Genomic DNA, 13,377 nt, shown 5'->3' with positions numbered 1-13,377 from the left:
ATACCAGTGTTTGGGGAGTTTCTCCCATTCTTCTCTGCAGATCCTCTCAAGCTCTGCACAGCTATTTTCAAGTCTCTCCAGAGATGTTCGATCGGGTTGAAGTCTGGGCTCTGGCTGGGCCACTCAAGGACATTGAGACTTGTCCCGAAGCCACTCCTGCGTTGTCTTGGCTGTGTGCTTAGGGTCGTTGTCCTGTTGCAAGGTGAACCTTCACCCCTGTCTGAGGTCCTGAGCACTCTGGAGCAAGTTTTTGATCCTGACTGATCTCCCAATCCCTGCTGCTGAAAAACATCCCCACAGCATGATGCTGCCACCACCATACTTCACTGTAGGTATGGTATTGGCCAGGTGATGAGCGGTGCCTGGTGAAGCTTGGCATTCAGGCCAAAAAGTTCAGTCTTGGTTTCATCAGACCAGAGAATCTTGTTTCTCATGTTCTGAGAGTCCTTTAGGTGCCTTTTGGCAAACTCCAAGCAGGCTGTCATGTTCCTTACTGAGGAGTGGCTTCCGTCTGGCCACTCTACCATAAAGGCCTGATTTGTGGAGTGCTGCAGAGATGGTTGTCATTCTGGAAGGTTCTCCCATCTCCACAGAGGAACTCCGGAGCTCTGTCAGTGACGAGTTGTTGGTCACCTCCCTGACCAAGGCCCTTCTCCCCTGATTGCTCAGTTTGGCCGGGCGGCCAGCTCTAGGAAGAGTCTTGGTGGTTCCAAACTTTTTCCATTTAAGAATGATTGAGGCAACTGTGTTCAACTGTGCCACATTTTTTGGTACCCTTCCCCAGATCTGTGCCTCGACACAATCATGTCTCGAAGCTCTACCGACAATACCTTTGACCTCATGGGTTGGTTTTTGCTCTGACCGGAACTGTCAACTGTTGGACCTTTTTTTATATAGACAGGTGTGTGTGCCTTTCCAAATCACGTCCTATCTATTGAATTTACCACAAGTGGAAACATCGATGGAAACAGGATGCACCTGAGCTCAAGTTCGAGTCTCATAGCACAGGGTCTGAATACCTATGTAAGTAAGGTATTTCTATTTTTTATTTTGAATAAATTAGCAAAAAATGCTAAACCTTTTTTCGCTTTGTCCGTATGGGGTATTGTGTGCATAGGTTGAGTATTTAAAAAAAAAAAAATGTAATCCCTTTTAGAATAAAGCTATAACATAACAAAATGTGTATAAAGTGAAAGGGTCTGAATACTTCAAGAATGCACTGTATTGTACACACACGCCAATTTAATTCCACACAATTTTGCAAATTAACCTGTAGACCGATAAGCATGACCAGTCAAATGTATTTACATCGACTGGTATTTACATCAACGAATAGGCTAAAAAGCATTATCCCGGATAATTGGCCACTGCCAAATTTATCTGCTTTTTTCTATCGGCCAAATGCCCGGCTTTTACCGGCTAACGGAAACCCTGCCATCCAGTCTTGTTTAGGATTACATGCACATTGCGCGCTGGCAGGTAGTCGGGCATGCAGGCACAAACGCTCACAAGCTGTTGGTTCAAAAATTGGAACTGTTCAGGGTTCCCTCAACTTTGTTTTGTCCCGAAACCAACCCTGGTGTACGGACTCATGAGTTAGTGATGGTGTGTTTTTATTCAGTTACATTTTAACGCTTTTGAAACAACTGAGATACAGAGTAAAGTAAAAAAGGTACTTTGAAACAGTCGCTTAGCCTAACTTAATTTCCTTCGAACATTGTACCACCTGTAGAAGTAATGAGCTATGACACTAATTAGCTTGGGTCATTAGCGCATTCATTGTCACACTAATTAACAATGTCTTATTTTTAACCAGTCAGTTAAGGGGATGCAAATGACATCCAGTCTTAGAACATGTCTTAACTCTGTGTGTCAATCCTCAGGGCGTGGCAGGTAACCACATGGTAAAGACGGTCCTGGATAAGACCAAGCACTCAGTGGAATCCATGATCACCACTCTGGACCCGGGCATGGCTCCATACATCAGTAAGTTAACACCAACACCGTTTATCATGAATTTAACAGTGGTGGAACTAGGGTTGGGGTTAATCAATTCAGGAACTGAAATTCCAATTTAGTAAATTGAAAAAAACGGGCTTTTATTTCCCATGACTTCTCAATAAACTGAAAAGGAGAAGCATTTTTTTTTTCTTCTCCCCCCCAAAAAATCACTTCCTGAATTGAGACTTACATTTTAATTGAGCCCAACCCAGTTGAAAACGCACTCTAGCTAGCCAATGCTTACATCAATCCCTTGCTTTGAAATCCAGTACAGGAAGTGTACAAGCGCACACTTTGGGGAGAAGGGTGTGGGATTGGGATGAAGCCAATAGCCGCTTATCCATTATCTCCCTATATCTGCAAGCCAATGGGTGCGTCCCAAGTCACACCCTATTCCTATGGGCCCTGGACAAAAGTAGTGCACTATGTAGGGAATAGGGTGCCATTTGGGATGCAAACAATGTGTGCTGGTGCCAGAATGTTTTTATTTAACCTTTATTTAACTAGTCAAGTCAGTTAACCTCTATGGGCTAGGTGGGACGCTAGCGTGCCACCCGTGGTGCACTCCATCAACAGCAGGTGCATTTCAAGAGCGGCAAATTTGAATCCAAATAAATGTCAAAATTCAAATTTTTCAAACATACAACTATTTTACACCCTTTGAAAGATAAACATCTCCTTAATCTAACCACGTTTTACGATTTCAAAAAGGTTTTACGGCGAAAGCATAAATTTAGAGTATGTTAGGACAGTACATTTACAAGAGTTGTGTGTAATGTTTTGTCAATTCAAAGACAGGGTCACCAAAACCATAAAACCAGCTAAAATGATGCACTAACCTTTTACAATCTCCATCAGATGACACTCCTAGGACATTATGTTAGACAATGCATGCATTTTTAGTTCTATCAAGTTCATATTTATATCCAAAAACAGCGTTTTACTATGGCATTGATGTTGAGGAAATCGTTTCCCTCCAATAACCGGCAGTCAAGTCAGCGTCACAAATTAAATAATTAAAATTAGAAAACATTGGTAAAATATTATATTGTCATTTAAAGAATTATAGATTTACATCTCTTGAACGCAATCAACTTCCCAGATTTAAAAATAACCTTACTGGGAAATCACACTTTGCAATAATCTGAGCACTGCGCCCAGAAAAATACGCGTTGCGATACAGACTAGACGTCATGTTGGGGAGATCTAAAATCGAAAATACTATGTAAATAATCCATTACCTTTGATTCTCTTCATCAGATGTCACTTCCAGGTATCACAGGTCCATAACGAATGTAGTTTTGTTCAAAAAAGCTCATCATTTATGTCCAAAAATCTCCGTCTTGTTAGCACATGATCTAAGCCAGCCGGACTTCTCGTCATGAACGAGGGGAAAAAATATATTTACGTTCGTTCAAACATGTCAAACGTTGTATAGCATAAATCATTAGGGCCTTTTTTAACCAGAACATGAATAATATTCAAGGTGGACGAATGCATACTCTTTTATAACGTATTGGAACGAGGGTACCCAACATGAACTCGCGCGCCAGGTGTCTAATGGGACATCATCGTTCCATGGCTCTTGTTCGGTCAGATCTCCCTCCAGAAGACTCAAAACACTTTGTAAAGGCTGGTGACATCTAGTGGAAGCAATAGGAAGTGCCAAAATATTCCTCAGCCCCTGTGTTTTTCAATGGGATAGGTTTAAAGGTAATACAACACATCAGGTATCCACTTCCTGTCAGAAAATGTCTCAGGGTTTTGCCTGCCAAATGAGTTCTGTTATACTCACAGACACCATTCAAACAGTTTTAGAAACTTTAGAGTGTTTTCTATCCATATATAATAAGTATATGCATATTCTAGTTACTGGGTAGGATTAGTAACCAGATTAAATCGGGTACATTTTTTTTATCCAGACGTGCAAATGCTGCCCCCTAGCCCTAACAGGTTAAGAACCAATTCTTATTTACAATGATATCCTACACCGGCCAAACCCTGATGACGCTGGGCCAATTGTGCACCGCCCTGTGGGACTCCCAATCACTGCCAGGTTAAAATCACAGATAAGCTCAACACGCAATTGCCTCCTCTAAATAAGAACTTGCCGCTGACTTAAGTCTAAACGTTCCTTGCGGGATGTACAGGATAAAATCACTTGTTGAGTCTCTCTATTTTCAAACTCGTCTAGCATGCACTCTCCTTCATGGATATAGCAAATCGATAATGGGTAAGCGACTCGTTTACTCATTGTTTCACTGTTTTAAACTACATTTTCTTTCTTTTGACCTTGTACTACATTAAATAAAAACTAAACTGTTTTTCTTTTAATCCTGGTGCTGTAAACCCAGTGGTGTAAATTACTTAAGTTAAAACACTTTAAAGTACTACTGAATTAGTTTTTGGGGGGTATCTACTTTTACTTTACTACATTCCTAAAGAAAATAATGTACTTTTTACTCGATACATTTTCCCTGACACAGAAAAGTACTTGTTACATTTTGAATACTTAGCAGGACAGGAAAATGGTCCAATTCACGTACTTATCCCTGGTCATCCTGACTACCTCTGATCTGGCGGACTCACTAAACAAACATGCTTCCTTTATAAATGATGTCTGAGTGTTGGTGTGTCCCTGGCTATCTGTGAAATAAATAACTTTCCCTTCTGTTTGCTTTATCTAAGGAATTTGAAATTTTGTATACTTTTACTTTTGATACTTAACTACATTTTTGCAATTACTTTTGATACTTGCATATATTTAAAACCAAATACTTTTAGAATTTTACTCCTAGTAGTCTTTTACTTTAGTAATTTTCTTTTAAGGTATCTTTTACTCTTACAATTGGGTACTTTTTCCACCACTGCTGTAAACCCACTGGGTGTGCAGGCTTTTCTTCCGTTCCAGCTTTAACATTTAACAATGAAACGTTATCGTTTCAGTCAGGTTGTACCCACAGATGTAGCCTATTGAATATTATTATAGATAAAAATGCATCCTTCAATTGCAACATCTGCCTATGCCCACACATCTTATCTCAAGAAAATTGTTTATTTTTAATACCATCAGACACCGTTGGGCATACGCTAACTAATTTCAAAATAGGCCATTATCACTGTCAATCGTGATTTAAAAAAAAAACATTTTTCTTCATGTTTTTCCGGTCAAACTGCATGCAAACTATAAGCCTTTCTTATAAGTGTTTTCTGTTTCAATCAAAGCATTTCCTGCGGAGCGTGCTGTTGCATTTTGGCCGCATGAGGAAACAAATATTACTGTTCAACTTCAGATAAGAAATTACTTAGGTGGTGTTTTTGGTTTAACATATTATAGGCCTACTGTGCTACAGTAGGGCCTATATGCTATTATATTTGGGTCTGTTATGTAAAATACAAATTAATCATTAGCCTGTGAGATCTTGCAAGACATTGATTCAGCTTTGATCTAACTTTACTAAACCAGCATCATTGTGAGAAGTGAAAGTCTTCTATTTGTATTAAGTCATGAGTAGGACTATTAGGCAACAGATCTTGAGTTATTTTATGCGTTTTGAGCGCTCTTCTAATCGTGGTGCTGTAAGGACAGCAACGTAACCAAGTGGTCATCGTTCTGGGTTCAACTGTATTCATTTTTTTGTATTTTTTTTATGAACATCAAGGCAGCCGTAGTGAATTTGGATGTGATAAGGTTCATGTGATGGATCAGTTCGTCTGCATATGCAATAGAGGTGTTTCTGTAAGCCAAGCAATCGGACAGTAGGGTACGTCGTACAAGAGTTCCAAGTCCGTAACAAACTGTTTTGAGGACAGCTGTTTGAGCAACCCCTGATAGAGTTTTCGGTCTGTGGCTGTTCTGGTTACGTCTGCACACGCCTGTAGTTATTCATCATTCACTCCACCACCAGAGTGAGAGAAGACTGGGAATAAACCACTATTTACCTCTAGGCTGCTATAGCCTACATATTTATTTAGTTTGTCACTCTATTGTTTTCATGGAATGTTTGTGGTAATTATAATTTATCAAAATACATTTTCCAGAAATACACTATATATACAAAAGTATGTGGACACCCCTTCAAATTAGTAGATTTTGCTATTTCAGTCACACCCATTGCTGAGATGCGTGTAAAATCGAGCACAGTCATGCAATCTCCATAGACAAACATTGGCTGTAAAATGGCCTCACTGAAGAGCTCAGTGACTTAAAAGTCAGTTCGTCAAATTTCTCCTCTGCTAGAGCTTCCACGGTCAACTAAGTGCTGTTATTGTGAAATGGAAACGTTAGGAGCAACAACTCAGGCGCGAAGTAGTAGGCCACACAAGCTCACAGAACGGGACCTGCGAGTGCTGAAGCGTGTAGCACGTAAAAATCGTCTGTCCTCGGTTGCAACACTCACTATCAAGTTCCAAACTGCCTCTGGAAGCAACATCAGCACAATAACTGTTCATTGGGAGCTTCATGAAATGGGTTTCCATGGCCGAGCAGCCGCACACAGGCCTAAGATCACCATGCGTAAAGCCAAGTGTCGGCTGGAGTGGTGTAAATTTTGGCGCCATTGGACTTTTATTTTTCATGGTTCTGGCTAGACCCCTTAGTTCCAGTGAAGGGAAATCTTAACACTAGGCCATACAATGACGTTCTAGATGATTCTGTGCTTCCAGCTTTGTGGCAACAGTTTGGGGAAGGCCCTTTCCTGTTTCAGCATGAAAATGCCCCTGTGCACAAAGCGAGGTCCATACAAAAATGGCTTGTCGATCGGTGTGGAAGAACTTGACTGGCCTGCACACAGCCCTGACCTCAACCCCATCGAACACCTTTGGAATGAATTGGAATGCCAACTGCGAGCCAGGCCTAATCGCCCAACATCAGTGCTCGACCTCACTAATGCTCTTGTGGCTGAATGGAAGCAAATCCACATAGCAATGTTCCAACATCTAGTGGAAAGCCTTCCCTGAAGAGTGGAGGCTGTTATAGTAGCAAATGGGCGACCAACTCCATATTAATGCCCATGATTTTGAAATTAGATGTTCGACAAGCAGGTGGACACATACTTTTGGTCATGTAGTGTATTTTTACCATGCATCTCTGGGTAGTCTCAAATTGAAAAAAAGTGAGGACCTCCCGCTACAGCAGCACTACATCCCTGGTTGTCAGTTAAATCAGGTGGTGTTCATTCTGATGCACCAAAAGCCAAAATCTACACACTGAGTCTCCAGGTTCAGGATTGGATGACCACTGCCTTTAAAATGTACCAGCTCTCTTGTTCTATTGAGATGTCCTGGCAAACAGGCAGCGGTACAATGATCCGGGCAAGTCAACCTTGAGACACAAACAGGCATGATTTAACAATATAGGCTACACACATTGGCATCAGCGACTCAATTGCATTTTCAGCAGTTGAATACAGAGTGATAGAGTTCTCAGTGGAATCTCTGTCAATCTGATGGCAACATTTCTCTGGACTATCAGTGGTTTCAGGGGTATAGGGCTCATAGAATATATATATATATATATATATATATATATATATATATATATATATATATATATATATATATATATATAAAATGAATTAGAATGAATAAAAATAAAAGATTGGGAGGATTGATGTAGAGAAGTGAGTGAGTTTAATGGAGGCAGGACCCAGGCAGGAACTTGTTGTACGGGGTAGGGTTAGGGGGAAGGTGTTGTGTGGGTTGGTTGGTTGGTTGGTAAATAAAGTCTGGTCCACCAGACTTCACACATATGGGCGGAAGTGTCTGGTAATGAGATTATTCCTGTATTAACTGTGTCTGTGTGTTTTTTAGAGTCGGGCGGGGACTTGGACATCGTGGTGACATCAGACAAAGAGGTGAAGGTGGGGGCAGTGAGAGATGCCTTCCAAGAGGTGTTTGGCATGGCCATGGTGACCGGGGAGGCCGGCCAGTCCAACATCGCCCCGCAGCCCGTTGGCTACGCAGCCGGAGTCAAGGTCAGCTGTCTATCACGTTTCCAATATCTCAGACACTGGTGTGCATTTATGTATTAGTGCTAATGAAGACATATATAAAGCCTTTATAGTTTGTTTAAAGTGTGATCTGGGTATGTATTGCAGTTCTTTATATATATGTATATGTAGACTGTATTTAAAACATACGTTATTGCTCAGGTTTTGGAAATGTAAAAAATTCCCACTTCTGTCACACCTATTTACTGAAGTCATTAGTACTCAAATTCTAGCAACAATGTAGCAAATGTGTTCATGTAGAAAGGATACCCTTAGACTGTGAATGTGCTGCCATGTAATAGGACACCAGTAGTCACTGACAGCAATAAGATTGTATTCAACTACAACTGGGGTCGGCCATAAAATAAACTTTTTGGTCTACCAGCCATTCTGGCAGGTAGATTTTAAAATCTACCAGCCACTCAGATTTTTTTTTTACCAGCAAAAAATATTTTTCCCAGCTAAAATTAAACCAACAAAACACAAAAAAGGTGAGCATGCTTTGTAATGTTTCTATAAAAATAAATGTATTACTAGTAAGAAGTGATGTGGTATGTTGTAGTAACGTGACTAGTCATGTTTGTGCCTGTGAGATTTGAGTCTCACTAGTAGAAAGTGTTGTCTTCCCTAGCAGTTGAAATTCAAACATGGAAAAACAACCTAGCTTGTGAACAAAACAATGTAAATAGTCAAAGAAACATAAGGACTAAGTCTCTTTTGCTTCAAGTAAATTAGCACTTCTAAAAACGAATCTTTCACTCAGGTGTTCACGTGCGCACGGCCCCCAGCCAGGCGGGGTTGCTGCGTGAGGTGCGATAGGCTATAGGATTCGTAGTTATTTGACTAGGTGAGATCAATTTTACCAGCTATGAAACAAAACAGCAGAAATACTTTGAAAATAGCAGTTACATTTTGGGATATTATTTTTGCGCAAGTTGGCTGTTCCTGCACCAAAAACTCCAGTATTTTTAATTCATAGCTTGTTCTCCATTTAGTTTTTAAATAGGAAGCCTATTTGTTTTCAGCCCTTATTTCAATGACTGATCAACTTGTTTTCTCATGGCTCTCTCTTGTCCCTCTGCAGCAGACATATGGTGAGCAATATGTTTGGTCCATGGAATCACAATGAAATTAGTGTTGAATCACAATATAATTATATCGTGAGGTCCCTTGCAATTCCCAGCCCTAGTGTGTGTTTTAACAAACAGGTAGCCATTGGTCTTAATGGCTATCCTCACACACCTGTTCTCTATGGAAGCAGATGGGGTTTGTGTCCAATTCTATTTAGGCAGCAATGCATCATCCTCTCAGTGAAGGAAACTCCTTAAGAATCAACAAACAGACACAGGGGTACTCTGCTTTACGAACAGTGCCATGTAAAGCACCGCAGACCCAGACTGACAAATGCTGTTATACTGCAGCAACAAGCTTTGTATTGAAAATGCCTTGAGCTCATTCTACTGCATGCGATAAACACTCTGATCAGTGTTAAGTCATCCAGAGAAGTTTTTTGTGTGTATGCGTGTGTTCAAGAGATTGTGTGTGCATTTCCTTTTGATTCTCGATGTCTCACAACAAGAGAGATGTTTGGCAACAGGCTGAATGGTGGCGGGCAACGTGTGTGTGGTCTGACTTGCTCATATCCAGCAATGGGTGTCTTCCACTTGTTGGCGCAAAACCGTTTTGTTACAGCCTAATGCTATGTAAATGCTTGAGTTGAGTAGTGTTATTCACTGCTAATTTTGCACATCTGTCCAGTAACCTCTTTACAAACCGCACAGAGGACTAATTTACTACTGGCTCATTATCTATAGGGCACTAAAAGCCTAGCCAGGTGGAAATCTAGTTTCCTCTGGTTAGGCTTTAAAGATCCTATCACACTATCTTAGACATATAGGCTGTGAGAACCAGCTAGAACCTGTTCTCATTTGTTTTCTTTTTCTAAGGAAGTGGAGCCAATTACCCCATATCTCTCTTTTATAAGCTTTCCTCCCCCTTGGAGGGGTATGCAGCTCTTTGTGTAGATGAAGTATGTAAAATCTTTGAGATCCACTCCGGTATATCCTGAGAATTTCTTTCCTGTATGTCCTGGAAGTTACTCTCCAGGTTGTGAGCTTCCTTGCAGTTGTTCAAATAAAGGTCTTTATTATTGATAAATGAGTTCTGCCTGATTCTGAGGTGTGTGTTTCCACAGGGGGCCCAGGAGCGCATCGACAGCCTGCGGCGGGCAGGCGTCATCCACGAGAAGCAGCCCGTGGTCTCTGTGGAGAACTTCATCGCCGAGCTTTTCCCCGACAAGTAAGCACAGCGGGAGAAAAGACCGCTTAAATCTCAAAAGCCCTGTACACACACATTTCACACACATGCATTTCATACACTCACTTTCATACACCCTCATTCACGCACGCATACACACACACACCCTCTCGCACTCACTCATTTCACTGTACACACTCACAGCATTCCACACACACACATCGCCAGCTGCCTCATATGTAAGAACGTGTTCGAATGACCAAATTAGCTTTTTTCTATTTTTAATCTCCCTTGTTACACACTTGTGTAACTCTCTCAAACAGCCTGCTTATCTCCCCTCATATGTACCATTGGGTCCAAAAACCTCATCATAGATAATGAATGCTGTTTTGTAAGCTTTCCCATTATCCCTTTTAAAATGGATTATAATTTTGGAATGGTCTGAAATGAATGTTTACGCCAAGGATTATAGCAATCGATGAGTAGTGAGATGGAAATGATACATTTTTCATGTGTGAATTTTACTATTCTTTCTGTGTGTACCTCCTATTAATTATCTTTACTTTATTAAGCTGTAATCGTTTATTTCTTTCTGAAATGCTGATTCTGACCTCTTCCAAAAGCATTTCATTTGTTTAAAATATCAAAGATTATGTTTAAGATGATAGATTTACAGAAAATGTGTATAATTGAACCTTTATTTTAACAGGGAGTCACATTGAGATAAGACTCTTTTACAAGAGAGCCTTGTATACGTTTAGAAATAAAACACAACAGCCCTACATAATCATTCCAAATAAACACACTATAAAACACAATACACAACATTAAACAGATTTAAGAAATGCAATGGCGTTCTGTAACGTAAGTCTCCAATCAATCATTTTAAATGCCTGAAGGTTCCACACATAAGGGGCAAAACTAAAAGCAGATTTTCCTAATTCTGTGGAGACTAAAGGGATCTCTGGAGTTATCCATCCCTGAGAACGGGTTTGGTAATTTGTACGTCTAAATTGAATCAATGATGTTATGTCCAGAGGAAGTTTCTGCAAGACTGCTTTGTAAGTAAATAAGAGTGCAGCTCTCTTCTTACAGAGGTCCATCCCTCATTTTTGTAAATAAGACAATGAGTCCTAAAACTGTCCCCAGTGATAAAATATATTGCTGAATGGAATACTGAGTCCAATGGTTTCAAAACCGAGGCTGCGGCGTGCATATATAGTCACCATAGTCTATTACAGGGAGCAGCGTTGTTTAAACAGAGGCAGGATTTATTTCTATATAATAAAATAAAAAGTTAAATAATAGATTTCAGCTTCTTTTTAAAGTTTTCAATGTGTGTTTCAAAAGACAATTTATCATCATTCCAGATACCCAAGTACTTAGTGAGAAACTTGCTCCATTTGAAGTGCAAATAAGCAAGTCCTCAGGATCAACATTACGAGAGCTAGGGAACTGAATAAACTTGGTTTTATTTGCAGTTAACAGTAATTTAAGCTCAGTAAGTGGTTTTTTTTTGTGGGGGGGGGGGGGTTTGAGTCAGAATCATGCTGAAGGTCATGAATGGCCTGCTGCACTGAAGAGGCACAGGGATAAATAACTCTTCTGCGTTGAGGTGAATGTTACAGGTGTGAACAGTATTATTCAATGTCATTTATATACAACATGAACCACAATGACGCCAAAGTCGAACAGGGTACCCCTTTAAGGACTAAGAAATGTGGCTTTAACTATCATAACAGCCTGTAGTCTATATAACAAAGTAGTCAGACTGCATTTGACAATTCCGTGGCATGCTGGTTACATTATGCTACGTATGTATTGCAATTTTAAAAAATGTTTATCAATCTGGAACTTTTCTAATAATAGATTTTTGAAAATGCATTTTTTTTTTGTTTTTATTAGTCTGCATCTATTTGATACAGTACCACAAAATCGCAATTTTAAGATATAGACTATTGCTTTCAGGCCATAATCGGTCAACTGATTGTGACTTCAACACCCATGCTTCCCTTTTCTCTCGCCCCACATTTGGAAAATACTGAGCTAGGGTGTGGTGCACTCTGAGCCTTCTTGAGACTTTTTCAGAAATCAGATAAAACAACCCAATGTCCCCAGAAGGCTCTACTAATCTAGCATACCTCACCTCACCTTGCTACATGTGTCAAAACTCCCATTCCCCCTCAGAAAATCAACTGTGAGACCTGTGCAGTTTAGCTAGACTGCTGATCTCCCCACAAGGCCAGTAATGTGCTTTAGGGCATTAAAACAGATGAGCTCTTCTGACCTCGACCTTGAATGCCTTTACCTTTATCACCAAGTAGCAGAGTGGCTCAATCTCCCAGAGGGCTTCCTCAAATGAACAGAATGTTGCTGGCCAAACCAAGGACCAGAATGTTGCATTCCAAGCCAAGTACCAGAATGTTGCGGGCCAAGCCAAGGATAAAATGGCTGTGTTTACACAGGCAGCCAAATTCAGATATTTTGCCCAATTATTGGCAAAAGAGCTGATCTGATTGGTCTAAAGACCAATTAGTGGGAAAAGATCAGAATTGGGTTGCCTGTGTAAACGCAGCCTTTATAGCTTAGACCAGCTCCCAGTCGTTTTAGACTCCGCTAGGGTCAATGAACCGAATAAGATTGTCATCACAAGGGTAGAATACTATATGGAGGAGCATGGACAGTTAATTAGATCAGGGTTGTGTTCAGGTTGTCAGTCGAGCAGGTGAAGGTGTGGCTGTTAGTTGTATCAGGTATGTTATTGCTAGTCTGGAATATCTTCTCTAGCATCCAGTATTTGGTGCTGCTCACTGCTTTGCTTTATCAGAGGGTTGCAATTGATGGACCATAATATTTAGTTAACGGTTCCCCCTCCCTTCCCTGCTACTTCCTGTCAACCTAAATCCAAAAGTGTGATTTGCTCATTGTCTGCTTATTGCTTAGTTTCACTCTTGTCATAATCTGTCTTGCCTGCATTGTGATGCATACGCCATACTTAAAGGTGCAATGTGCAGAAATTGCTCTACCATTTCCTGGTTGCAAGAATTCTAATAGTTTGTCTAATTTCAGTTTGTGACACAACAAGTAAGTGTAGTGTAGATTATCATTGTGCCATCTAAACCTCTGTGAA

The 13,377-nt window shown here is 40.4% G+C and overlaps 1 protein-coding gene across 1 annotated transcript in view; it reads left to right on the top strand.

Annotated features, from left to right (window-relative positions):
• Positions 1 to 13,377, top strand: part of prrc1 (proline-rich coiled-coil 1) — a 46,204-nt gene that overhangs the window by 28,956 nt on the left and 3,871 nt on the right. The window contains exons 5-7 of the mRNA XM_014143911.3: positions 1,884 to 1,986; positions 7,813 to 7,976; positions 10,186 to 10,289. Coding sequence (XP_013999386.3) covers positions 1,884 to 1,986; positions 7,813 to 7,976; positions 10,186 to 10,289 — 371 coding nt within the window. The remainder of the gene's footprint in view (positions 1 to 1,883; positions 1,987 to 7,812; positions 7,977 to 10,185; positions 10,290 to 13,377) is intronic.

Source organism: Salmo salar, chromosome 01, assembly GCF_965601325.2.
Source record: "Salmo salar chromosome 01, fSalSal1, whole genome shotgun sequence".
NCBI classification, from domain to species: Eukaryota; Metazoa; Chordata; class Actinopteri; order Salmoniformes; family Salmonidae; genus Salmo; species Salmo salar.
Note: the sequence above shows the minus strand (reverse complement) of the source record. Positions and strands in the feature narration are given on the sequence as shown.